The sequence below is a fragment of the Oryzias latipes genome, chromosome 18 (genome assembly GCF_053564925.1).
Source record: "Oryzias latipes strain Hd-rR chromosome 18, Olatipes_Hd-rR_3.1".
Taxonomy (NCBI): domain Eukaryota; kingdom Metazoa; phylum Chordata; class Actinopteri; order Beloniformes; family Adrianichthyidae; genus Oryzias; species Oryzias latipes.
In genome coordinates, this window is record NC_136254.1 from 37413174 (window position 1) to 37438258 (window position 25085).

Sequence of the window (25085 nt, forward strand, 5' to 3'; positions counted from 1 at the left end):
TTGTTGTCCAGCCCTATTTCATTAGTTTGTTTTTTAAATAATTCTGTTAATCAACAACTCTAAAGTAATGGCTGATTTGGATTATTTAACTTTCAATAAATTTTAATTTATTGTTACTTTTGAACATTTCATGAGAAGAACAAGCTGCTTACTGGGTCGCAGGGAAGTCATAAAACGGGCCTAGTGAAGAGGCTCGAGGTTCTTTCAGGTGTCGGTTCCAGTTCGGAACCAGTTCCGGTTCTGTTGGGTCAGAGGTTCTCCAGTGGTCAGAGATGAGGACAGGTGAGTTCTTTCAGGTATTTGTTCTGGTTCTGTTGGGTCAGAGGTTCTCCAGTGGTCAGAGACGAGGACAGGTGAGTTCTTTCAGGTGTTTATTATAAAAGCTGAAGTTTCTACTCTGACAGTGAACAACAAACACTCCAGTAAGAAAATAAAAACAACATGAAGAAGACCACGGTCTCCATGGAAACACTTGGGGGTTGGGTCATAGTTACAGTGGGGGCGGGGTTACTCTATCCTCAGGTGACCAAGACTAACCCTGGACCACCTCTATCACATGCACTCTCACATACACACACGTGCACTCTGAGGTGGTCTGTGTTTCAGAGACGCTGGTCATGACATCAGCTGATCATGTGATCAAAGGCGGAGCCTCTGCAGATAACAGTGATCCCCCCCCAACCCAAGCTCCTCCCCCACAAACCAGGTTTACCTGTAAATGTTTGCCCCTTATCGTCAGAGTGGGAGGAGTCAGAGTGAGGGGTTACAGGACATGTGACCTGCATGCAGACATTCTCATAGCTCCTCCCCCTTGCTTGGGAGTTTTGGTCAAATAAAGATGAAGGTCGGCGTCCGATGGATCAGCTGTTCTGTCATTATCCTGGTGTGACCTACAGTGACCCCGGGTCAGACGACTGACCGGACACCTGTCTGTTACTATGGAAACAAAGGCTTCCCGCGCTGCAGTGAGGCCCCGCCCTTCACCTACGGCGCTCTGAAACACCCCCTCCCTCTCTGCCGCAGCTCATGTCTTTTACTCGTCTTCTTCCTCTTCCTCCTCCTCCTCTCCATCCTCTTCCTCCTCCTCTTCCGCCCCCTGCGCTGAAGAGCCAGGAGGGTTCCTGGCGTAGGTGCCGCCGCCGCGGTACGCCACCATGTCCTGAAACCACAACAAGTTCTCAGTCATGCAGAAACAAAGTGGGTGGGGTCACAGGTACGCTGGAGGTCGTGGAAAACAAGAGCAGTGGCATTTCCACCACGTCATGTAAATGTGGGTGTGGCCTGAGCGGCGGGACACTCACACGGTCGTACTTTTCCCGCAGTTTCTGAGCCTTCTCCTCGTACGGCTGCTTCTCCGACTGCGACAGCTTGCTCCACATCTCCCCCAGCTTCTTAGCGCAGTCCCCGATGGACAGACCCGGGTACTGCTGCTTCACGCTGGGCCGGTACTCACTGCAGAACACGAAGAACGCCGACCTGCACGCACACACGAGCAGACAGGGGTCAGAGGGCACAGGGCTCTCAGAGGGGCGGGTCCAGTGCTGGTGCATCCATCCAACCACCCGTCTGTCCTCCTGCTTCATCTCTTTCAGCGTCTCATGGTTACTACATCTTATCCCAGTCCCAGCTTGGTGAAGTCGGGGTTAACCTGTGAGGTCATTGGTCCATCAGAATCACCAAAGAACCTTTGGGTCATGGTTCTGGACTGTGGGAAGAACCTGGAGAAAACCCAAACAAGGAGAACATGCAAACTGCACACAGACAGAACCCAGCTGGGATTTGAACCAACGTTCTCACTGTGAGGTGAGAGTGCTGACCACTCCACCACCGTGTAGCCTGTTCATACAGTACTGATGTGGAGCTGAGGGCCCGGTTCTGCAAAACTACATTCAGCATTTTGGGGGGGCTGGGTGGTACAGCGTCTGACACTTGAGAGGTCACAGGTTCAAAGCCGACTGAACATTCACACCAGCACAGAACCAAAGCCATAAAGCAGTCTTAGTTTTTTTTTTCCGGTTCCGGGTTATACAGCAGGACGCGTGGCGTACCTCTCTGCGAATACAACTATCTTCAAATTACTTAAAAGGTTGATTTTCCCCAAAAAATAGAGCTGACCATGCCCCCGAAGAAACCCCAGGAATACGAAGACCTCAGTCCTCTGAGGAACCTACGGCGGCCTCTTGGGGGCGTTGGGGTCTTTCCTCTTGCGGCCCCTCTTGCCGAAACCCTTGGGGGGGACGTAGTCGCACATCTCCCGGTTGTAGCGGACTTTGTCTGCCTTGGCCATGTCCTCAAAGCATTTCTTATCGCTGGGAGACAGAGCCTGGATCAGAGGAGACCATCATCAAAATAGGGAAAACCTTTATTTTGAAAGGCAATGTCAGCTTTATTTTGAAAGAGAGATGTTATTTCTTTGTTAACACAGAAATGGCAGACTGGTTCTGCCTGTCCGACCCAGAACAGCAGTCTTCATAAAACCTGTATTTTCACAATAAAATGTTCAGAAGTGCAGGGCTTTTTTACTGTGTGACCTTCAAAATAAAAGTTACTGTAATGTGCTGTAGAAAAAGCATTTCTGTTTATTATTCAAAATCTCTTATTGTGAAAGGTATTCGTGGGAACCCAGAGGAAAACTTCTATCACAGATGGATCCTACAGAGTTTATGAATCAAACCTGAACCGACTGGACCTCCTCGTTTACGTTTAGCGTGATGCAGCAGGAAGTGACCTTGTTATGGTGATGTCATCTAACGGCCTGCATTGAAGGCGGAGCCTCTTTTTCTGTCTGAAACTCTCCTTATTTGGATCCGTGAAATATGGTAACCGGGTCAAAGAGGTCAGAATCGATGCTGAGAATTCAGACATTCTTCTGGAAGAACCAGACCAACGTTCAGATGGGACTCAACCCGACTCACCGGGTCAGGATGACCATCAGAGCTGTGAGGCCACACCCACCTTCCACCGCTCAGAGCACTTCTTGGAGAACTCGGCGAAGTTCACCGACTGCTCCGGGTTCTTCTTCCGGTGCTCCTCCCGACACGTCTGCACAAAGAAGGCGTACGCCGACGTCTTCCCCTTCGGCTTGTTCACGTCTTTACGCATCATCCTGGAGACCTGGAACCACCAGAGAAGGAAGATCAGCTGGAGTCCTCGGCCAGAATCTGGTCCTGGTTCTTTGCCCACCTGAACCAGGACTGGAGGAAAGATGGACCATAGAACTGATATTATTCTATCATTATTATTGCACTTTATCATCTTAATATCTGTTAAGAACTGGATTTTGGTTCTGGGGATCCAACAGCTGCAGTTGAGAAGGTAAAGGTAGGTGTGTTTGTCCCACCCTCCCCCTTTAAGCACCACCCCCTTTTCAGCCCAGCAGACACCTGGGGTTTAAGGAACCTGGACCAGGAACGACCTTGATTTCTCTTGGTCATTATGGGATGGAGGACTGACCGCCAAACCAGAAACCAGCAGGTCTCCATCCTGGACCTGTTTCCACCTGGTGACATCCAGAAGGATGAACCAGAACCGGATCTCAGCGGAGCTTCATTACGTCCAGATCCAGGAGGACCCCGGTTTCTGTGCTGGTACTCAAGGGTTCCTCAATACAATCTGACTCCCGAACAAAGACCAAGAGATCCGCCTTCTCCGCTATCCGGGAGTGTCGGTAGATCCTCCGGGCCCCGGTTTCTCAGTGGAGAGACCAGATTTTCTCCGCCGCGGGTCTGCGGTTGACGGGTCCGGTCAGAGCTGCGGCCGGAGCTAGCCTCCGGTGCCAGCAGCTAATCTCCGGGGCCAGCAGCTAGCCTCCGGCGCCAGCAGCTAGCCTCCGGCGCCAGCAGCTAGCCTCCGGGGCCAGCAGCTAGCCTCCGGGGCCAGCAGCTAGCCTCCGGGGCCAGCAGCTAGCCTCCGGGGCCAGCAGCTAGCCTCCGGGGCCAGCAGCTAGCCTCCGGGGCCAGCAGCTAGCCTCCGGGGCCAGCAGCTAATCTCCGGGGCCAGCAGCTAGCCTCCGGGGCCAGCAGCTAATCTCCGGTGCTAGCAACTAATCTCCGGGGCCAGCATCTAGCCTCCTGTGCCAGCAGCTAGCCTCCGGGGCTAGTAGCTAGCTTGTAGAACAATAGGCCACCATTTGTTTCCCGCCCTAAGCGGAGCGGCCATCCCCCGCAGCAGAGCAGCGGCAGAGCAGGCACCGAGGCCCCGCCGAGCCGCGGCATCAGTGGCGGGGGCCCGGTACCTCCCCCTGCGGTTCGGTCTTGTTCGACCTGTTTCATTGGAGTTTAGACAGTTTCTCCCGCTGCAAATTTCCAACCGAGGGCCCCGGCTATAGCACGGCGAGGTCAGGCTGGACCACCGGGACCCGACTATTTACTGGAATTTGAGTCTGCAAGCAAGACTTTGGTGGGGACTTTCACACCCGCACGGCGTGAACGACCCCCGCGCACATTAAATCACCGGCGCTGCGCCCGGAGGACGAACATGCCCCCCCCCGTTACTGCTAGACCCCCACAGCGGCCATTTTAACCGTTTTTGAGGATTTTACTACGGATACATCTCAGCAGAAAATCCGCCTGGACGGTCATGCAGGTCCGGTTGGGTTCACGGCAGTACTCACTGTAAGAAGGGCTGGGGGGACCGCGGAGTCCGGATTCGGGTTTTTGTTGATGTTTCTGAATCTGGGACCGCAGCCGTTGATGCACTTTCAAACAGGGGAGAACTCGGCCACGCCCCCTTGGAACGCCTCCGAAGTTTTTTGCACGGAGGGGGGCGGGGCGACGCTGGCTGCTAGGGCGGGGTTTATTCTAACCAGATGTGATTGGTCCGATGGCAGAGTCATAAAGCAGCGGTCTGACACTGAATGGGGAAACTCTGACGTCACTTGCAGAGTTTTGGGGAGACAACATGACATCTGTCTGTCTGTCTGTCGGAGAGTTCCGGGAGATGGCGGAGTGAGTGGCGGTGTTTGAGGCAGGGTCTGGAAGAGAAACTAATTTTTGTGTCCAATAAGGAATTTTGGTGAGACCAACCCCGGAAGTGTCAGAAAATCAATAATAGGAAGGAAAAAAACTACGGATAACTTCTAGAGATATTTTTCACGTTTTTTCTCTACTGCTTGAAGAATGGCTAACCCAAGGCAAGCTAACGTTAGCGACCATGATTATGACCTCCGGGCTCTTGAAAACAGTTGAAAACAGTGAAAACAGTGCAAATGGAGCAAGCAGTTGCTGAGGATGTGAATGACCCGATCTGCTTAAACAGCCCAAACCCAAAAAGAATGAAGAAACGAGGAGCCACGAAAAAACAAGATGGCGCTGGTAATGCTAGCCTCACTCATGCCAAGCAGGCTATTCTAACCAGATTTGATGGCCTTGATTCACGTATGGATGAAATCCAAACAGCTCTGAAAAGATTTGACGACTTGGAAAAGAAATTGGAAGGCATAGAGAGTCGGATGGATGGGATTGGAAAATCTACAAAAGAGAACACAGAAAATATTGTGAAGCTGCAAGAACGTGTGGAGCATCTCTCATTAGAAAACAAAGAGTTGAGAGAGAAATGTCTGGAGAGTGAGAGATACAAGAGGAGATGGGACCTGCTGCTGATGGGGGGGCCTGAGAAAGACAAGGAAAACACCAGAGAGGTCGTCCTCGGTATCCTCACCAGAGTGGTTCCGATGTCTGTGGAGAAGCTCCGGGACACCGTCGACACCGTTCATCGGCTGGGGAAAACAACATGCCAAGAGCCATAATCACCCAGTTTGCAATGCGCACGGTGAGAGACGAAGTGTGGAGAAAATCCAAGGAAGACAGAGTCTGCAAAGAGATGAAGATCTACTTCAGGGAGGACTTTTCCAAAGAAGTTCGGGAAGAAAGAACCAAACTCTGGCCGATGGTGGAACGAGCCAGACGGAGCGGGAAGAGAGCCTTTCTGAAGGAGGGATACATGCTGATGAAGGGAGGAAAGTGGTGCCATGACGACCAGAGACAGAGTTTAAAGGTCTGTTTTTGTTGAGCTTTAGAAGGTTGTAATTTCAAAGTTGATAACAACAAGGTTTATAAAATAAGAAAAAAAACATATAACTACTATTATTGGGGAAGTTGGTCCATTTATGTTGCTTTATGGTTTTGGACAGACATTCTGTTCATTCCTGCATCTGCAGGAAATCTCAGCGTTTATTTAGACACCAAGGATTCTGTTCAGTGTTCATGTCTATTTTATTTGTTTCTTTAAATACCAGAGGTTTGAAAAATATTACAAAACACAAGGCCCTCTTTTTATTTTGTAAAGAACTTAAGGCGAATCTAATTTTACTGCAGGAAACCCACTCAGGTCCAGCAGATGAAGTCTTTTGGAAACAACAATGGGGAGATCCGGTCCTTTCCTCACACGGCACGAGCCGCTCAGCAGGAGTCAGGATTCTGTTGAACAGGTTTTAGGGAAGTTAATGAGGCATCTTGGAGATGGAGAAGGCCTCTGGTTGTTAGCAGCTATTGAAATGAATGAGCAAGTCATCATTGTGCTGACTTTATATGGGTACAATAACAAAGTACAAAATAAGAATATGTTGGAAAAACTTGCTAAGGTTCTGGTGGAATGGAAGATTTCTCATGCAACAGATAAAATAATTATTGGAGGAGACTTTAACATTGCTTCAAACTCTTGGCTTGATAGATGGACAACAACCAGAACACAATGATGTCATCAGAAACTTCTGTTTGTCAACAAACACAGTTGATTACTGGAGATTAAAAAACCCCACGTCTATAAACTATACATGGATTAGTGCATCAAACCTTTACCAGCGATCAAGAATAGATTATTGGCTTATTTCTCAACCTTTATCTGCTCATGTAGGAAACTGTCAAATAGAACCGTCTCCACTTACTGACCATTGTTTAATCAGCCTTTCCCTAAAATTGTGCGAAAATACACACCCATCTCACATCACGTGAAATTTAACAATAAACTTTTACTAAATTATATATTTATTAAGGAGATCAAATCTCTATGTTTGAAAGTCAAGGGAATGGAAATGACTAACAAAGGGAAGTGGGAGGGGCTTAATTTTGAAAGTAAATGTATAGCAGGTGAAACTGGTAAACATGTTGTAAAAAATAGGAAAATAAAGCAAAAGGAAATGGTCAGAAAGATGAATATTTTATGCAACAAGGCTGATCCTTCAGAGGAAGATCTGGCCGAGTTAAACAAGCTCCAAAAACAACTTGATGAGATTTAATCAGAAGAAGCAAACGGTGCGTTTATACGATCCAGAGCTAAATGGATTGAAGAGGGAGAGAAAAACACAACATACTTCTATGGATTAGAAAAATGTAGACAAACAAATGGAAGATTAATTGAAGACCCAGAGCAAAGGAAATCTCAAATATTTTCATTTTACTCAACTTTATATAGCTCAAATTTTTGCCAAGAGAATTGTGACATATTTTTTTACCCAAATTGAAGAACACATCCAAAAGATAGAAGACGTTGATAGAATTAGTTTAGAAGAAGATGTAACTATATCAGAAATTGAAATTGCATTGAAAAATATGAGCAATGGCAAATCACCAGGAATAGATGGACTGACTGCAGAATCTTTAAAGTGTTTCTGGCAGGACATTAAAGATTTAATGATTAATGCTTTCAATGATGGTATCCATGAAGGTTGCCCAACTCCATCTATGAAAACTGGACTGATAACCGGACTCCCTAAACCAAATAAGTTAGATAATTGGAGGCCCATCACCCTGCTGTGTAATGATTACAAATTATTGGCACTAGTTTATGCAAACAGGATTAAAATGGTTCTAGACAAAGTAGTGGATAGTTTTCAATCTGCCTTTATAAAAGGAAGAAACATACATAATAATGTTAGATTAATTCTGGATATGCTAGATTATCAATCTATGATAGAAACAGAAAGTCTCATTTTATTTATTGACTATTTCAAAGCCTTTGATTCTGTAGAACACAACTTTTTATTTCAAACGCTGGAACATTTTGGATTTGGAAAAAATCTTTGCTCAATTATAAGAATGTTCTATACTGAAATCTACAGTTACATCACTGTCAACTCAGAACTGACACCCAGAATAAATGTAACATGTGGAATAAGACAAGGATGTCCAATATCACCAACAATTTTCATTCTATGGACTCAACTCTTAGCATACTTAATTCTAAACAACCCTAATTTTCAAGGCATTAAGGTTTTTGATTTTGAATTCCGCCTTAGCCAGTTTGCAGATGACACAGTCTTTTTTCTAAAAGACAAAAACATGGTAATGAAAGCCCTGCAAATTATTTACATTTTCTCAAAAGCTTCTGGTCTTCAATTAAACTTACAAAAATGTGAATTACTCCCCCTGTACTCTTGTCTGGAAAAAGAAGTGTTTTCAATCCCAATAAAACACAAAGTGAAATATTTAGGAATTAAATTAATTAGAGATGAAAAAGAAAGGGAAGAAATAAACATAGTGGAAAAAATTAACCAAATGCAGAAATCATTCAATCTCTGGTTAATCAGAGATCTAACCATTCTTGGAAGAAATCTGTTGTCCAAATCAGAAGGAATTTCAAAATTAATGTATCCATGCCAATCTCTCTACATTAACCCAAATTTTTTTTTTTAAAATTACTCAGTTATTTATAAATTTATTTGAAGAAATAAGACCCATTACATCAGAAAATCTCATCTTATAAGGAATATAATTTAGGAGGTATAAGGACGACAGATTTTGAATCAATGATTGGAACCTTTAGAATAAAATGGTTAAAAGATTTTATGGCTAACCCTGACTCAATATGGTTTCATATTCCCAAAAACATCTTCAATAAAGTAGGTGGATTAGATTTTTTGCTGAGATGTGACTTTGACATTTCCAAACTTCCTATAAAGATTTCAGAATTTCACAAACAAGTACTTTTCCACTGGAAAATGATATTTAGCCACAATTTCACCCCTCACTGCGCCACCCTGTGGATCAACAGAGTAATGACCACAAACAGGAAGACCATTTTTCATCAGAATTGGTTTGACCACAAGATTCTTTTTTAAGTGATATTCTTGATTCAAATGGAGAAATTCTTCAGTTAAGAGACTTCAATAGTAAATATGATATTGAATGTTCAACCAAGGAATTCCACAAAAAACCTGCAGAGAAATTCCAATTGCTTTAATACATTTAATAAAAAATACAATATTGTCTTCCTATGTTCAAATTAAAATACCAAATTTAGTAGAAGGAGAAATAAAACTTTATGAAAAAATGTGATAATAAATAGCTAAACAAATCCTTTAAAGGTAAATTATATCATGACTTCAATAGAAAAGTGAAATATAAAATAACTGAGACACCTGTCAGTCACATCAGGTGCTCAACTATGGGAATTCAGGAAATGGCCAGTGGTCCCCAAAATGAAAGAAATGCAGTTAAAATGATAAACAATTATTACCCTTCAGCAGAGACATCGAGGAGTAGATTTGGCTTTGAGGTTGATCCATGTGATTTCTGTCATGCAGAAACAACCAGACAGCTGTTTTTTTCATGTCCAGTGATCCAAAGATTCTGGAAAGATTTTCATAACTGGCTTAGTCAAAGAATGAACTTCATACAATTCACAGAAAAAGATATTTTGTTTTATAACAGTAAGTTACCAAAAGAGAACAAACTTAGTGAACATCCTCCTTCTTTTGGGAAAATAATCATATTCATAAGAGAAAGTGGAAAAAAGATCGGCCGTATTTCCTGTGTTTTAACAATGAAGTCAGATTGTTTTTATCCTCATTGAAATGTATTCACAACTCAAATCCTTTCATTGATGACATTTCTAAATCTGCTACAGAATGCTTACAAATGTAGGGTCCAGATTGCTGTTTGCCTTGTATTTTAATTTGTGCTGATTTTTTAAAAATATCTTTAATACATGAAACTTTGTGTTTTTTATTTATTTTTTTTATCTTTGTTTTTGAGAAGAGCTGTGCCTTGCATCTTTGTGTGTTGTGTCTGCGAGAGTTTTGTAATGATTATATTTCAATTAAAAAAAAAATCTGTCTGTCTGTCTAGAGTCAAAGATTTTTATTGTCATTGTTGGCAGTCATCCAAAAAGAAACAGTAGACATCAATGAATGAAAACCAATATGAGAAAAATTGAACAGAACCTGTTTTTTTACGATCAGAGAAAAGCTCGTCAATAAAAACGTAAATAGACAGGAACAGAACCATGACAGTAGGAGGAGTCATGAATAGAATTATGGAACCACAATCTGTCACTTCATTTTCTGGATCTGTCTTTTTCTTGTCAGTGTAAAGCAGTAAAGTTTAGGAAATAAAGTGTCAAGTGTTCTAAATGTTCTGTAATAATTGTGTCATCACCAACTAGAATGAACTCAAAGAGAAATATAGAAACATTTCCAATAGATCTGAACTTCTTTCATCCACTAACAGCAGGTCAAATACCTTTTAAAACATACGGGTCACAACACATTAACTTAACACAAAACACATTAACTCACAGCACACAGTATCTCACAAACTCTAAATAATAATATGAGTCCATCATCTAACTCCACAGTTCCTGTTCATCTCCCATATTCCAGCAACATCTCCACTTCCGGTTACGACGACCCTCCGGAAAACTTTCGTCTACAACCTGAACCATTCCTTGTAGAAGTCGAAGCCTGTGGAGGTTTTATTTTACAATGTCAACTGATCTACCATTAATCACCCAGGTACTACCAGTCCGATCACAGCAGAATCACAATAACTTACATCACAACACAATGCCTCACAACACAATGCCTCACAACGGAAGTAAAGCTGCAATGGAAGTGCTTTTATTCTGAAATTTCCACTGGGCTGAGCGGCTAACTACCTAACAGAAGGTGACGTCACAGTGAGCTGTGGAGGGAGCACATATTTTCTACAAGACAAGCTAGCAGCAGTGTAGCCACATTAGGTGGTTTTGGGTCTAAATTTGGTAAAAATGGTCAAACCGCCTGCTAGAAATGGTGTTCTTTAAAGCTTGATACCGCGGCTGCATGTGGGCGGAGCTACCAGCTAAAGTAAGTGTGTGTTGTGTTGTGAGTTAATGTGTTGTGAGTTAATGTGTTGTGAGTTGTTGTGTTGTGAGTTATTGTGTTGTGTTGTGAGTTAATGTGTTGTGAGTTATTGTGTTGTAAGTTAATGTGTTGTGTTGTGATTTATTGTGTTGTGAGTTATTGTGTTGTGTTCTGAGTTAATGTGTTGTGAGTTATTGTGTTGTGTTGTGAGTTAATGTGGTGTGTTGTGAGTTAATGTGGTGTGTTGTGAGTTAATGTGTTGTGTTGTGATCCTTCTGGGTCAACAAAAACATGTTTTAGGATTTCAGGATTTAGGTTTTCATAGAGGATGCATCAGAACAAAATACCATCAATATTTTTAAGAACATGTGCCATAATGATTACTGAAGTGTGTAACCCTTGTGCTATCCTAGGCACTTTAACGTTGGGAGTTGGGTCATCTAGACCCACTAGACAGTGCTCTGAACCTTTTTTCTTCAATGATTTGTGATCTTCACTGGTGTCCATGGATTACATGAAATCTTTCCACCTTTATCCACCTTTGTCATGGTAGGGAGAACATGTCAATGGAAGGGGGGGTCATCTAAGATAGCACAAGGGTTAAAGACAATCAATAACTTCTGATTTTCTTTACTTGATCTGCAATGTGTAATAATTACTGGTTTAATGTGATCATGTGTTCTAATAACAATCAATGATTATTGCATAACGGTACAGTTACTGTTTACTGAAATCATGAATGAATGTTTTCTGAAGATAATCAATCATTACTAGTCACTGGATTTAGTAACTGTTGGATCAGAACCAGATTACAAAAACTAAAACTATCAAATGAATGAACTCAGGAGGGGGCAGATTATATAAACTCCCTTCTTCAAGTAGAGCAATAAATCAAGCTCTTGATTTTAGTTAATGATCACTGTTTTTAATTAAGCAAATGGGATTTAAGTGTCTTTGTTTCTGTTTGTTTTTTTAATCTATGCATTTCATCATTTCTGTTATGAGTTTGATACATCTGTACATTCTTTATTGCTTTTGTAACACGGTTGCCAATTCAGGCCATTGTATTTTTTTCCTTTTTTTTTCCTTTCCTTCCTCACCTGTTACGTGTGTACGACGTGCCTTGCGTGCCTTGGGTCATGTGACCGCGACCACCCAATCAGTAAACTTTATAAGCCGCTACCCCGGAAGCTATCACATTCCATGACAGAGCTGGATTGAGACGCTACGGGTATGTTTAGTTTCGGTTTCACTTTTTAACGTCGTTCGGTTATGTTCTAATCTTTGGATATGATCAATTGATTTGTAGGAGCCAACTGCCAGTATAACACGCCGCGAATAAGCAGCATATTTGGTGCACTTAGTCGCAATCGGTGAGTTTATACTCCTTTTAGTTGTTTGTTGGTTACGATTGCCTCCCTCAATGAATGAGGTGAACTGATTAGCAGCTGCTATCTATGCCAAAGTTCTGTTTTGTTTTTTGTTAACATAACCACACTGATTATTAATCAGCGTGGGGGCTCTTTTGTTATTGTTTTTCTTTATTTTTCTTCTTTGGTGTATTATGCACTTAAATGCACTTTAGATTGAAATTCATGAATTGACGTATGATGATGAACTGTATTATGAATTGTACGATGTTGGTACTTTAAAATGAGATTCATTTACCAAACTGCAATACAATTATGGTTCTATTGATAGTTTGGTATTTAACTTGGAGTTTGTGTGTACACACAGTTTAATGTTAGAACCCTATGGGTCATGTTCTTTATCCAGGCCATAGGGATTGATGGCGAGCTAAGCCCGAACCTGATCAAGCGCTGGAGCTCTCTGAAGGAATCACCTCCTCCCTGTCGTTCAGCCCAGGCTGGTAGGAGGCTCCTGTAGCCTAATGACTCATTTAATCAATGCAACTGCATTCGTCCTACAACCCAGAGACACAAAGACTTTCAATCACTTCCCATCACTGAACACTAACCTCCGGATTCAACTATTTCTGTCTGGGTCGCATGGACAATACATGAGCTGAAGATATTGAGTCGGATACGACGGATCACTCATTGAACCGTCCATCTGTACATAATCTTTGTAAAGGATATCCTGGAATAATTTGAAATATTCTTTTGTAATATTGGTGTATGGTGTATGTTTATGTGTGTGTCTAAAAATACATGGTACCATTCATAGCAAACCTACAGTCTCCAGTCTCTGCCTCCTCTCTCCCTGAGCCGTCCCTGTTCTTCTGACTCTAGTCCACGATAGATATGCTACACTTTGACTACAATATTTGAAATCAATCAATCAAACCTTAAACTTGCTTGGGCGAGTGTTCTTTTTCAAAAATGAACACAACTCACTCAGAAACCCAAAACCGGTTTACAGGAAGACAGCATCACCACACTAACCAGGGAGCCCAGAGGGTAGCCATAGGAAATAATCATGATGGATTAGATTTATCTGCTCCTTTTAGACGCTCATATTTCTTACAGTGTGTCCATTATTTATTCACTCCTCTTTCATACTAAGTGACGACAGAGGCGGGCTGCCAGTTCACACCTATTGTCTATCTGACCATCATTCATAATATTCAGGGACATTCATACATATCACGCAACGACAGTTTACTAGGAATCGAACCGCTGACCCTTTGATCATTGGCCGACCTGCTCAACTGTCTGAGCCACTGCTGCCTTTTGCAGGGTGGGGTATGAGCACTGCATGCATCGCACACTAAACCGTTTTTACACTGCAGACAGATCACAGACGCACCTCTTCTGGGGCCTCATTTCTAAAACCTTGCGTAGGATTTGCGTCAGAAGTGGCGTACGGATGAAACATAGGACGTGCGTACGCACAGAAATATTCGGATTTCTAAAACCGTGCGCACGCACATCCTACGCATCTTTCCCTTAATAAATCACAACCAATTCTAAATGCAGCGCAGCTTTTGCGGCCTCATGACACGCCCATAGTTGCCCATAAAAAGTCCGTGAAACGCCCACAAATGAATATTCATTGATTGGGAAATCATGGCAAACACAGAGAGGAAATCAAAAAAACGTAACTTCACTCAATGTGAAGTAGAAGTTATCGTTGGCGAGGTGGAAAAGAGGAGAAAAGTGTTGTTTGGGGCACAGTGTGGGCATTAATAATGCCAAAAAGGCACGCGAGTGGCAAACGGTGGCAGACGCCGTAAATGCTGTAGCCTCACAACCTCGGACCGTGGCCGAAATAAAAAAGAAATGGTCGGACATCAAAGTCGAGGCAAAAAAACGTCTAGCGCTCCATTGGGGGCGGGCGCGGCGGCTCCGGGGGGGACCGGAGCGCCAGATGCACCGGGTGACACGCGTGGTTCCTCCGAGTGCTCTTCTGTATTTTTTAGTGCCAAAAAGGCAGATGCCGTAAATGCTGCCTGTAGCCTCACATCCTCGGACCGTGGCCGAAATAAAAAAGAAATGAAAGAAATGGTCGGACATCAAAGTCGAGGCGAAAAGACGTCTAGTGCCACATCGCCAGAGTGTGTCTGCCACTGGTGGGGGACAGGGGACACTGGAGCTGACCCCTCTTGTTGAGAGACTGGCGACTACTATTTGGGGAATCCCTTTAGTGGAGTGGTGACCGAGGCGGAGGGGGACAGACGTGCCAGACGCACCGGCTGACACGGGTAAAAGAAATAATTCAAATGAATGCAGTCAAGTCACATGTATGCAGTCCACACAATTACAGTTTATTAATATAGAACAATTTTATTTTAGCTGCTGGGTTTTCCAGCGGGGCCAGTGGATGCTGCAGCTGAGCAGCCGTCTGGACCCAGCGTCTCCACGGCAACGGCTCTCAACCTCCAGCAGTGGACGTGTCCTCACCGATGCAGTCCTTTAAATGCAGAGGGAAGTCAGTAGTTCAATCAGAGAGGTGGCCAAGGAGTTGGGCGAAATCAAGACTGACTGAAATAAACTGCACGATGAGGGAATTCTTGAATAAATAATATTTTCCACACCTCTTGTTGTTCTTTACAAGCGATGCATCACTTCCAAACGCTGGCGCACAGCAGCAGCATTTGGCTCAAATGCGTGGGGATGGGGTTCAGGGTCGGGGCCAACACAGCAATCGGCCCCAGGGGGTAGAGGCACGTTTTTAAGCTGTGCCACATTGTGTAGCACAGCACATGCCAGCACGATTTGGCACACACTGTCACTTTCACGTGTTTCTTCCATCTTTTTTTTTTTTTTTTTTTTTTTTTTTTTTTAACTTGTCCTGTCCAACAGCTGGGCAGACAGACGAGAGCTGAGGGCCTCTTGTGTTGGACATATTTTGCTTTAACAAGAGGGGTTATTAATCTTCAGACAAACCAGAGGTATGTCTGAATAAACCCCTTTTGTAATTGAGGCCAAACTTTATTCATTTCAATCATGTCTGAAAATCTTTGGTGTTGGACCGGACGGAAAAGGAAAGAGGGGAAGAAGAGAGAGGGACGCTAGAGAGAGGGGGGGGTAGGGGGTGATAATAGGAGGGGAAGGGGGATAAGACCATGAAGCAGCATACAGCAACAAGTTTACTGGTTGTTAATCATTATGGTAAGGTTCAAATGCAGTACAAAAAGGGCGGGGCCCGTCCACACACACACTCAAATGTTATAAACACACCTGCTAGCTGCAAAAATGTCCACCTGTCGACATGTACACAAAACAGATAGTGTTCACACACGCATACTTATGCCTTAAAACCAACTAGTGTGAAATATTTCAGTCATTCAGTCATGCAAGCTATTAGTGCAAAGGTGAGCTAACACCAGTGCTCAGGTGAGGTTTTATGTTCTTCTAAAATGGATGGTGGAACGTGAAAAGAAGGAAGGAGAGTGCCCAGCCATCCCCACCCCAAGACCCCCACCGCAGCAGCAGCGGCAGCCGGAATCCCCCCAACGCCACAACCGGCAGGGAACAACCGCCGCCCGGGCGACCAAGCCCGCCACCCAGGCCAGGGCCAGCAGGGCCGCCGCAAGGCCCCCAGAGCCAGAGGCCAGGGAGGCACGGAGGGAAAGAGAGCGCCGCCCCAGCCCAACCAGGAGAGCAGCCCCCCCGCCGCGCCGGGAGAACCCAACGCAGAGCCCCACCGGAGAAGGACGCCCACAGCCCCAAACGAGCACCCCACCACCGCCCAGGAGTTCCGGGCATCCCCCCGCCCAAACCCCAGGTACGAGCCAGGACCCCCCAAGGGAGACCCGCTCCGCACTCCAGGCAGCCATCCGCCCGGCCCACGGTTGGTCCAGGGAGGAGCGAGGCAGGGGGCCCGCCGCCCCCGCCCAGGAGGGGGGATCCCCGGGGAAAAAAAGAGGGCCCACAAGGGGTGTTATAAATATGGCCCGACCAGGCTCGGCCACAGTTGGAAATTTGGCGGGGCCCAGCACTCAGGAGCAAGGACCAGAAACCCCCGGCTCAGATGTAATGTAAACTCCCCCACCGCGCGGAGAGAGCACCGCCGGGCCCAGGAAGCCGGCACCCCGGGGACACGGCCGCCGTTGCAAAGGGGGGCCTGCACCCCCCACCAGGGAAGAGGCAGGGGACAGATGGACCCAGGTCCCACCTTCCTTGCAAAATGTGTGTTTGAGATGGTGTGTGTCTGCATGTGTGTGTGTTTATGTTGGAATGTATATATTGAGGGGGGAGGGGTGTGTGTACTAAGGGGGGTGCAGGAGGGGGGGACACTGCCTAGTAAACCCCCCCCCAAGGCTCATCGCAGGCTAAGCCCCCCACCCCCTCACCCTATTATGAGGTTATATGAGGAAGGGGGTAAGTTGGGGACAGCTGATAGACTGTCCCCCGGTGGTCAAACAGCTGTCCCCCGCCCCCCCCCCCCAGCAAGGGGGCCAGGCCCACCCAGCCCAGGGGCCCCACCCCCGAAGGCGCCGACACCCCAGGCCCAGCACCCCCCCCCCACACACAGAGAGAGAGGAGCCAGAAAGCGCCGGCCCCCCCCGGAGCAAGCCCAGGCCCCCACCCCCAAACGCCGGCCCTAGAAGAGCTCTGGTCAGGCCTCGACGGGACCGAGGCAGCCAACCGGCCGGGGAAACCGCCGATGGCCTCAGCGGAGACCCCGACCCGTCAACCCCCCCTGCCCCGTACCAATAGCGGACCCCCCCCCTCCCCCAGAATGCCCCCCCACAGGTCAGGGCCGACAAGACCCCCCACCCCATCCCCCCCAAACCCCGCATGTTTCTTCCATCTGCCGACGGTGTCGCCGTTTCTCATTTCACACATTTTTGTGCGTACGCCTGGGTCAGAGCTTGCGTGAAGGACCGCACATTTTCCCGTCAAGTTTGCTTTTTATAAATCTCAACTATTGCGTAGAGAGTGGCGTACGCCTTCTTTTGTGCGTACGCAATGTTTATAAATGAGGCCCCTGGTCTTGGTGACCCATATTGGTCTGGTATGTTCTTTGGATTCTGGTGGTTTTCTGCTGGGGTGTGAACAGAGACTAGGAGGTTGGTTGGGGGTCAGAGTCCGCCTCTGGCAAGGGGAAACACCCAAACACTCACCTGGGAAAGGTCCTGCAGCCTGAAGTCTGGAAGAATGGAGGAGCTGGCAAGTCGGCTGCAGGTCTGGTGATGAGCTGCAGAGAGAATTGAAGAGGTGCAACAGTACCATCTACTGGCTGCATGTGGCCATTACACCCTCCCAGAAGTACTCATTAGATTTCTTCCCATGGTTGGAGGTGGGCTGCATAGCGGTGTGGGGGTTTTCTCCATGTTACTCCCGCAGTCAAGAAACGATGGATAGATGAAGATGGTTGGATAAAGATGGATGGATGAACGTGGTTGGAAAAAGATGGATGGATGAACGTGGTTGGATAAAGATGGATGGATGAACATGGTTGATGGATGGATGAACGTGGTTGGATAAAGATGGATGGATGAATGTGGTTGATGGATAAAGATGGATGGATGAACGTGGTTGATGGATAGATGAAGATGGTTGGATAAAGATGGATGGATGAACGTGGTTGGAAAAAGATGGATGGATGAACGTGGTTGGATAAAGATGGATGGATGAACATGGTTGATGGATGGATGAACGTGGTTGGATAAAGATGGATGGATGAATGTGGTTGATGGATAAAGATGGATGGATGAACGTGGTTGATGGATAGATGAAGATGGTTGGATAAAGATGGATGGATGAACGTGGTTGGATAAAGATGGATGGATGAACATGGTTGATGGATGGATGAAAATGGCTGGATAAAGATGGATGGATGAACGTGGTTGGATGAAGATGGATGGATGAACGTGGTTGGATAAAGATTGATGGATGAATGTGGTTGATGGATAAAGATGGATGGATGAACATGGTTGATGGATAGATGAAGATGGTTGGATAAAGATGGATGGATGAACGTGGTTGGATAAAGATGGATGGATGAACGTGGTTGGATAAAGATGGATGGATGAACATGGTTGATGGATGGATGAAAATGGCTGGATAAAGATGGATGGATGAACGTGGTTGGATGAAGATGGATGGATGAACGTGGTTGGATAAAGATGGATGGATGATCATGGTTGGATAAAAATGGATGGATGAATGTGGTTGGATGAAGATGGATGGATGAACGTGGTTGGATAAAGATGGATGGATGAACGTGGTTGGATAAAGATGGATGGATGAACGTGGTTGGATAAAAATGGATGGATGAACGTGGTTGGATGAAGATGGATGGATGAACGTGGTTGGATAAAGATGGATGAATGAACGTGGTTGGATAAAAATGGATGGATGAATGTGGTTGGATAAAGATGGATGGATGAACATGGTTGATGGATGGATGAAAATGGCTGGATAAAGATGGATGGATGAACGTGGTTGGATGAAGATGGATGGATGAACGTGGTTGGATAAAGATGGATGGATGAACATGGTTGATGGATAGATGAAGATGGTTGGATAAAGATGGATGGATGAACGTGGTTGGATAAAGATGGATGGATGAACGTGGTTGGATAAAGATGGATGGATGAACGTGGTTGGATAAAGATGGATGGATGAACATGGTTGATGGATGGATGAAAATGGCTGGATAAAGATGGATGGATGAACGTGGTTGGATGAAGATGGATGGATGAACGTGGTTGGATAAAGATGGATGGATGAACGTGGTTGGATAAAAATGGATGGATGAACGTGGTTGGATAAAGATGGATGGATGAACGTGGTTGGATAAAAATGGATGGATGAACGTGGTTGGATGAAGATGGATGGATGAACGTGGTTGGATGAAGATGGATGGATGAACGTGGTTGGATAAAGATGGATGGATGAACATGGTTGATGGATAGATGAAGATGGTTGGATAAAGATGGATGGATGAACGTGGTTGGATAAAGATGGATGGATGAACGTGGTTGGATAAAGATGGATGGATGAACGTGGTTGGATGAAGATGGATGGATGAACGTGGTTGGATAAAGATGGATGGATGAACGTGGTTGGATGAAGATGGATGGATGAACGTGGTTGGATAAAGATGGATGGATGAACGTGGTTGGATAAAGATGGATGGATGAACGTGGTTGGATAAAAATGGATGGATGAACGTGGTTGGATGAAGATGGATGCATGAACGTGGTTGGATAAAGATGGATGGATGAACGTGGTTGGATAAAAATGGATGGATGAATGTGGTTGGATAAAGATGGATGGATGAACATGGTTGATGGATGGATGAACGTGGTTGGATGAAGATGGATGGATGAACGTGGTTGGATAAAGATGGATGGATGAACGTGGTTGGATAAAAATGGATGGATGAACGTGGTTGGATAAAGATGGATGGATGAACATGGTTGATGGATGGATGAAAATGGCTGGATAAAGATGGATGGATGAACGTGGTTGGATGAAAATGGATGGATGAACTTGGTTGGATAAAGATGGATGGATGAATGTGGTTGATGGATAAAGATGGATGGATGAACGTGGTTGGATAAAGATGGATGGATGAACATGGTTGATGGATGGATGAAAATGGCTGGATAAAGATGGATGGATGAACTTGGTTGGATGAAGATGGATGGATGAATGTGGTTGGATAAAGATGGATGGATGAACGTGGTTGGATGAAGATGGATGGATGAACGTGGTTGGATGAAGATGGATGGATGAACGTGGTTGGATAAAGATGGATGGATGAACGTGGTTGGATAAAGATGGATGGATGAACATGGTTGATGGATGGATGAAAATGGCTGGATAAAGATGGATGGATGAACGTGGTTGGATGAAGATGGATGGATGAACGTGGTTGGATAAAGATGGATGGATGAACGTGGTTGGATGAAGATGGATGGATGAACGTGGTTGGATAAAGATGGATGGATGAAGATGGATGGATGAAGATGGATGGATGAACGTGGTTGGATAAAGATGGATGGATGAACATGGTTGATGGATGGATGAAGATGATTGGATAAAGATGGATGGATGAACGTGGTTGGATAAAGATGGATGGATGAATGTGGTTGGATAAAGATGGATGGATGAACGTGGTTGGATAAAGATGGATGGATGAACATGGTTGGATAAAGATGGATGGATGAACGTGGTTGGATAAAGATGGATGGATGTAGATGGTTGGATAAAGATGGATGGATGAACGTGGTTGGATAAAGATGGATGGATGAAGATGGATGGATAAAGATGGATGGATGAACGTGGTTGGATAACGATGGATGGAGGAACGTGGTTGGATAAAGATGGATGGATGTAGATGGTTGGATAAAGATGGATGGATGAACGTGGTTGGATAAAGATGGATGGATGAATGTGGTTGGATAAAGATGGATGGATGAACGTGGTTGGATAAAGATGGATGGATGAACGTGGTTGGATGAAGATGGGTAGATGAAGATGGATGGATGAAGATGGATGGATGAACGTGGTTGGATAAAGATGGATGGATGAAGATGGTTGGATAACGATGGATGGATGTAGATGGTTGGATAAAGATGGATGGATGAACGTGGTTGGATCAAGATGGATGGATTAACGTGGTTGGATAAAGATGGATGGATGAACGTGGTTGATGGATGGATGAAGATGGTTGGATAAAGATGGATGGATGTAGATGGTTGGATAAAGATGGATGGATGTAGATGGTTGGATAACGATGGATGGATGAACGTGGTTGGATAAAGATGGATGGATGTAGATGGTTGGATAAAGATGGAAAGATGAACGTGGTTGGATAACGATGGATGGATGAACATGGTTGATGGATGGATGAACATGGCTGGATAAAGATGGATGGATGTAGATGGTTGGATAAAGATGGATGGATGTAGATGGTTGGATAACGATGGATGGATGAGCATATAATGAAGATGCGTGAAGGACAAATGAATCTACAGATCGTCACTGAAGACGCTGAAACTTTGAACAAAGCTTCTCTTTGGCTAAACCTGTTCAAACACTGGAACGTGTTCATTACAGTTTCATGGTAATGAGGTCGGCTAGCTAGGACACGCAGGTTTAAAATCTTTCCTATAGGTTCATAAGTTAAGAGTCCAATCGTGCAGCCTTGTTACGGTGACTCCGCCCATCTGTATAAATACTGCTGCTTTTCCATGTCAGCCTGACCCTGTGGTTTGGGTTAGGGTGAGATGCAGGCTCAGGGGGGTAACTTGTACGCATGTCTGTGGATGGAAAGTGAACGTGAGGTGGAACAGCACCAAGCTCTGACTGCACAGCTGCTTTTTTGTCATGTTTTTGGCGTTGCAGCAGCTCACATTCATGAAGTTGTAAGTTCAGTTTGTTGAATAATAACCAAGCAAAGTGAGATAAAGTTTAGACTTCAGTGATCAGCCATCATAACATTTATCCTCAATCCCGTGGTCTTTCATATTAATGTTGGCTTCTTTTGGTTTTTGGAACAACCGGACGACCAGCTTGTCTTTAATTCTGTGTTTTATTCTCGGGACAACATGAAAGGTGATGGTCAGACATGGAAGGTTCCCGCACATGCAGCACGCTACTAAAAGTATAAAGTCCATTTAGCATTCACACATTAGCTAACGTAAAATAAATTAACCAAACAAAGAAACACATTACTGAAGAATATCACAAGGAGACATTAATTACAAATTGAAATAAATAATAATGTGGAGTGCTGGCCAATGCGACCTACCTCGGACACGTCTGTGTCACAACTAATAAAGTTTTGGTCTCTACACATAGAATACAGACACAAACTGATAGGGCAGCCTATGAAAAATAATGAATAAATAATGACAACTCATGTGGCAAGTGGATTCCCCTTTATTCTGTTACACCTCCATCAGTTTTTTTTCAATATTTACAGAACTGGAAAAATACACTTTTTACCATATTTCCATATTTCCCCCCCACATTTACATATTTCATGTAGTCTGACCTGGGGGGACAGACTACATAAAGGGGCAGGCTTAGCAGAGCAGACGGGCTGCAGGTGGATCAGTGACGTGCTGACAGAGCGCCGCTGTAAGGGCGGAGAAAAGGCTGCTGGTGAGACGAGCCTAGCCAGCAGGGGGCAGACGTGAGCTGACAGCTGCTTTGTAGCTACACTGGGGCGCTACCAGATGCAGTTCCTGCTGCTGGAAGCTAATCCAGATGGTTCCAGAGGCAACACAGTTACTCCAGCTGCCTCTCACTCTACCAGCTACAACAGCATCAGTGGAGAGGTCATTCTGTGCATGAAAAAAACAAAAAACATACTGTAGTGGCGGTCACGTGCACGTTGGGTCTGCTGACGTGCACGTTGGGTCTGCTGTTGGAAATGGCAGCGCAGGAATTGTGGGATATAATCCCTTTTGGTGAAATTTTTCTTTTTTTTTCTTCTATTTTATTTATTTAATATAGGGGACAGCGCATATTAATAAACATTCCTGTCAATATGCCAAAGTTAGCCAAAGGGCTATTTTTCATCTGCAGTCCCTGGGTAGATGTTAAAATCACCCTAAAAGATCAAAGTAAAATTACATATTTACATAATATTACATATATATATTAAACAATGCATTCAATAAAATTAGCAGTTAACTTAAAAACAAATTAGTGATAAAACAATCCAAAATCAGACAAAAGAGAGAACATACGCGCACATAAAAGACATGACAGTAGCGAGGATCAGCGAGAGGAAATGTACTCAGTGTTGACAGCTCTGATTGTCAATGAGCCGTTTCTTTAATTGTGTCTTGAATAAATGATATGTGTTTTGATTTCTGATACTAACAGGTGTGAAGTTCCACTCAGTAGCAGCTCTAACAGAAAAAGCAATCTGACCAAAAACGCTTTTTCTGAAGGGAATGATCCAGTCTCCTCTGACTGCACTCCGAGTTCTGCTGTGATCTGCTGTCCGGATGTTAATAAACTGGTGAAGAGGAGGGGATGAAGAGCCATGAAGGAGTTTGTACATGAGACAGAGATTTGAATATTTGACCATGTTGTCCCAACTCAGTAAACCATGTTTTTGTAATATTGGACAATGGTGAAATATGTTGGGTTTTTATCCAAAGTTTTAACAGTTTGTTTGTATAATGTTTGGACAGGTTTTAAAGATGTATTGCAAGCCTGTGACCAGACAGGCAAACAGTAAGTGATATGAGAGAAGATCATAGAGTGCATGTACATTTTTGCTGACTGTGTGGACATCTGGTGGCGAATGTGTCTAAAATTACTGAGGTTGAATTTGATTCTGTTGTAGACTCTTTTGATGTGTGATTTGAAAGACAGCTTTGAATCCAGAATGACACCCAGATATTTATATTCTGATACAATCTGTAGCCTTTCTCCTGACACAAAAACATCTGGTTCAGGAGTGAGATTATTATTGGACTTGGTGAAAAACATTGCAACAGTTTTAGATGTGTTTAGCTGCAAACAAGAATATTTCAACCAAGCTGTGATGTTAACCATGGCATTGGTGAGCTTCTCAGCCACCTAAAAGGAATTACTGCCTTGAGCATATACTACAGTGTCATCAGCATACATCTGCACAGAAACATCAGGACAACTGGATGGAAGGTCATTAATGTACAGTGAAAATAGCAAAGGACCCAAAATTGATCCTTGTGGAATACCAGTTGGCAGACTGAGAGCTGCAGATTTCAATGACTGGACTTTGACAAGTTGGGAGTGGTCAGTGAGGTAAGAGTCAATCCATTGCAGTGCATCAGAAGAAAAGTTAAAATTGCATAATTTTGACAGTAAGATTTTGTGATTAACAGTGTCATAAGCCTTTTTCAGATCCAGGAAAACAGCACCTACAACCCCCCCTTGGTCCAGCAAATTCCTGATATTTTCAGTGAGAAAACAGGTAGCGGTCTCCGTGGAGTAATTGGCTCAAAATCCAAACTGCATAGGATGAAGAGAATAGAGTGTGGTGTCGAGGTGGTTTATAATTTGTTTACCTACCAGTTTCTTTTGCAATCTTTGACACTGTTGGAAGAATACTAATGGGTCTGTAGTTGGACATGGAATGAAGGTCTCCACTCTTAAAAATGGGAGAGACGGGGGACTTACGGGGGCAACGAAATAAGATGGACGCATAGTGGTGAGCTCCGATTACTCGGAGGAGAGAAAGGGCTTCCTACTCAGTAATTATAATACAAAACTCCTTTAAACCGAATATGTCAGGAGGCAAAACCTCAAGGAGTCGGAAAAATACAGGCAAAACACACCAAAACTGCGAAAACGAGGAAGACCACGGAGAAGAAGCCATGTTAGCAGAAAATGCAGCAGCTAGCCCTGATCAACAGGTCCTGTTCCAAGCGCTAACCTCACTCTAGAAAGACCTGAAGGACTTCAAACATGACATCAAACAAGAGCTTGCCGAATTCAAGAACGAAGTCATGAAGAATTTGAAAGACGACCTTGCGGATTTTAAAGAAGATATTCTTCAAAAACTGCAAAATCAAAACACGGAGATAGCAGAGGCACAAACGCGGATAACTGATCTGGAGTCAGTCTGCTCGGAGATGAAAGAGACACTTTTGACGGTG

The 25085-nt window shown here is 44.5% G+C and overlaps 1 protein-coding gene and 1 long non-coding RNA gene across 3 annotated transcripts; one reads left to right on the plus strand and one right to left on the minus strand.

Annotated features, from left to right (window-relative positions):
• Positions 1 to 358: 358 nt before the first annotated feature.
• LOC144987473 (high mobility group protein B2-like) lies at positions 359 to 4754 on the minus strand. Its single transcript, XM_078936925.1, has 5 exons — positions 4613 to 4754; positions 2956 to 3114; positions 2172 to 2323; positions 1302 to 1476; positions 359 to 1159 (listed from the first exon to the last, which is right to left on the minus strand). The coding sequence occupies exons 2-5, from the start codon at positions 3103 to 3105 to the stop codon at positions 1034 to 1036; spliced, it is 603 nt and encodes a 200-aa protein (XP_078793051.1). The 5' UTR covers positions 3106 to 3114; positions 4613 to 4754; the 3' UTR covers positions 359 to 1033.
• Positions 4755 to 10528: 5774 nt separating this feature from the next.
• On the plus strand, positions 10529 to 14949 carry LOC111948242 (uncharacterized). Of its 2 annotated transcripts, XR_013651364.1 has the most exons (4): positions 10529 to 10729; positions 12223 to 12290; positions 12369 to 12432; positions 12836 to 13250. It is a non-coding gene; the product is annotated as an uncharacterized LOC111948242 (long non-coding RNA). The 2 variants fall into 2 exon arrangements; XR_013651365.1 differs by lacking the exons at positions 10529 to 10729; positions 12223 to 12290 and adding an exon at positions 14815 to 14949 and having other exon boundaries at positions 12295 to 12432; positions 12836 to 12929.
• The last annotated feature ends 10136 nt before the right edge of the window (positions 14950 to 25085 follow it).

What these genes read in the sequence shown, in the direction of transcription:
- LOC144987473 (XM_078936925.1), bottom strand. Translation starts at nt 3,105, where the DNA reads ATGATGCGTAAAGACGTGAACAAGCCGAAGGGGAAGACGTCGGCGTAC. An exon ending in AGTGCTCTGAGCGGTGGAAG is followed by an intron (nt 2,324 to 2,955) that starts GTGGGTGTGGCC and finishes CCTCTGATCCAG; the next exon opens with GCTCTGTCTCCCAGCGATAA. An exon ending in TGCGGGAAAAGTACGACCGT is followed by an intron (nt 1,160 to 1,301) that starts GTGAGTGTCCCG and finishes TTGTGGTTTCAG; the next exon opens with GACATGGTGGCGTACCGCGG.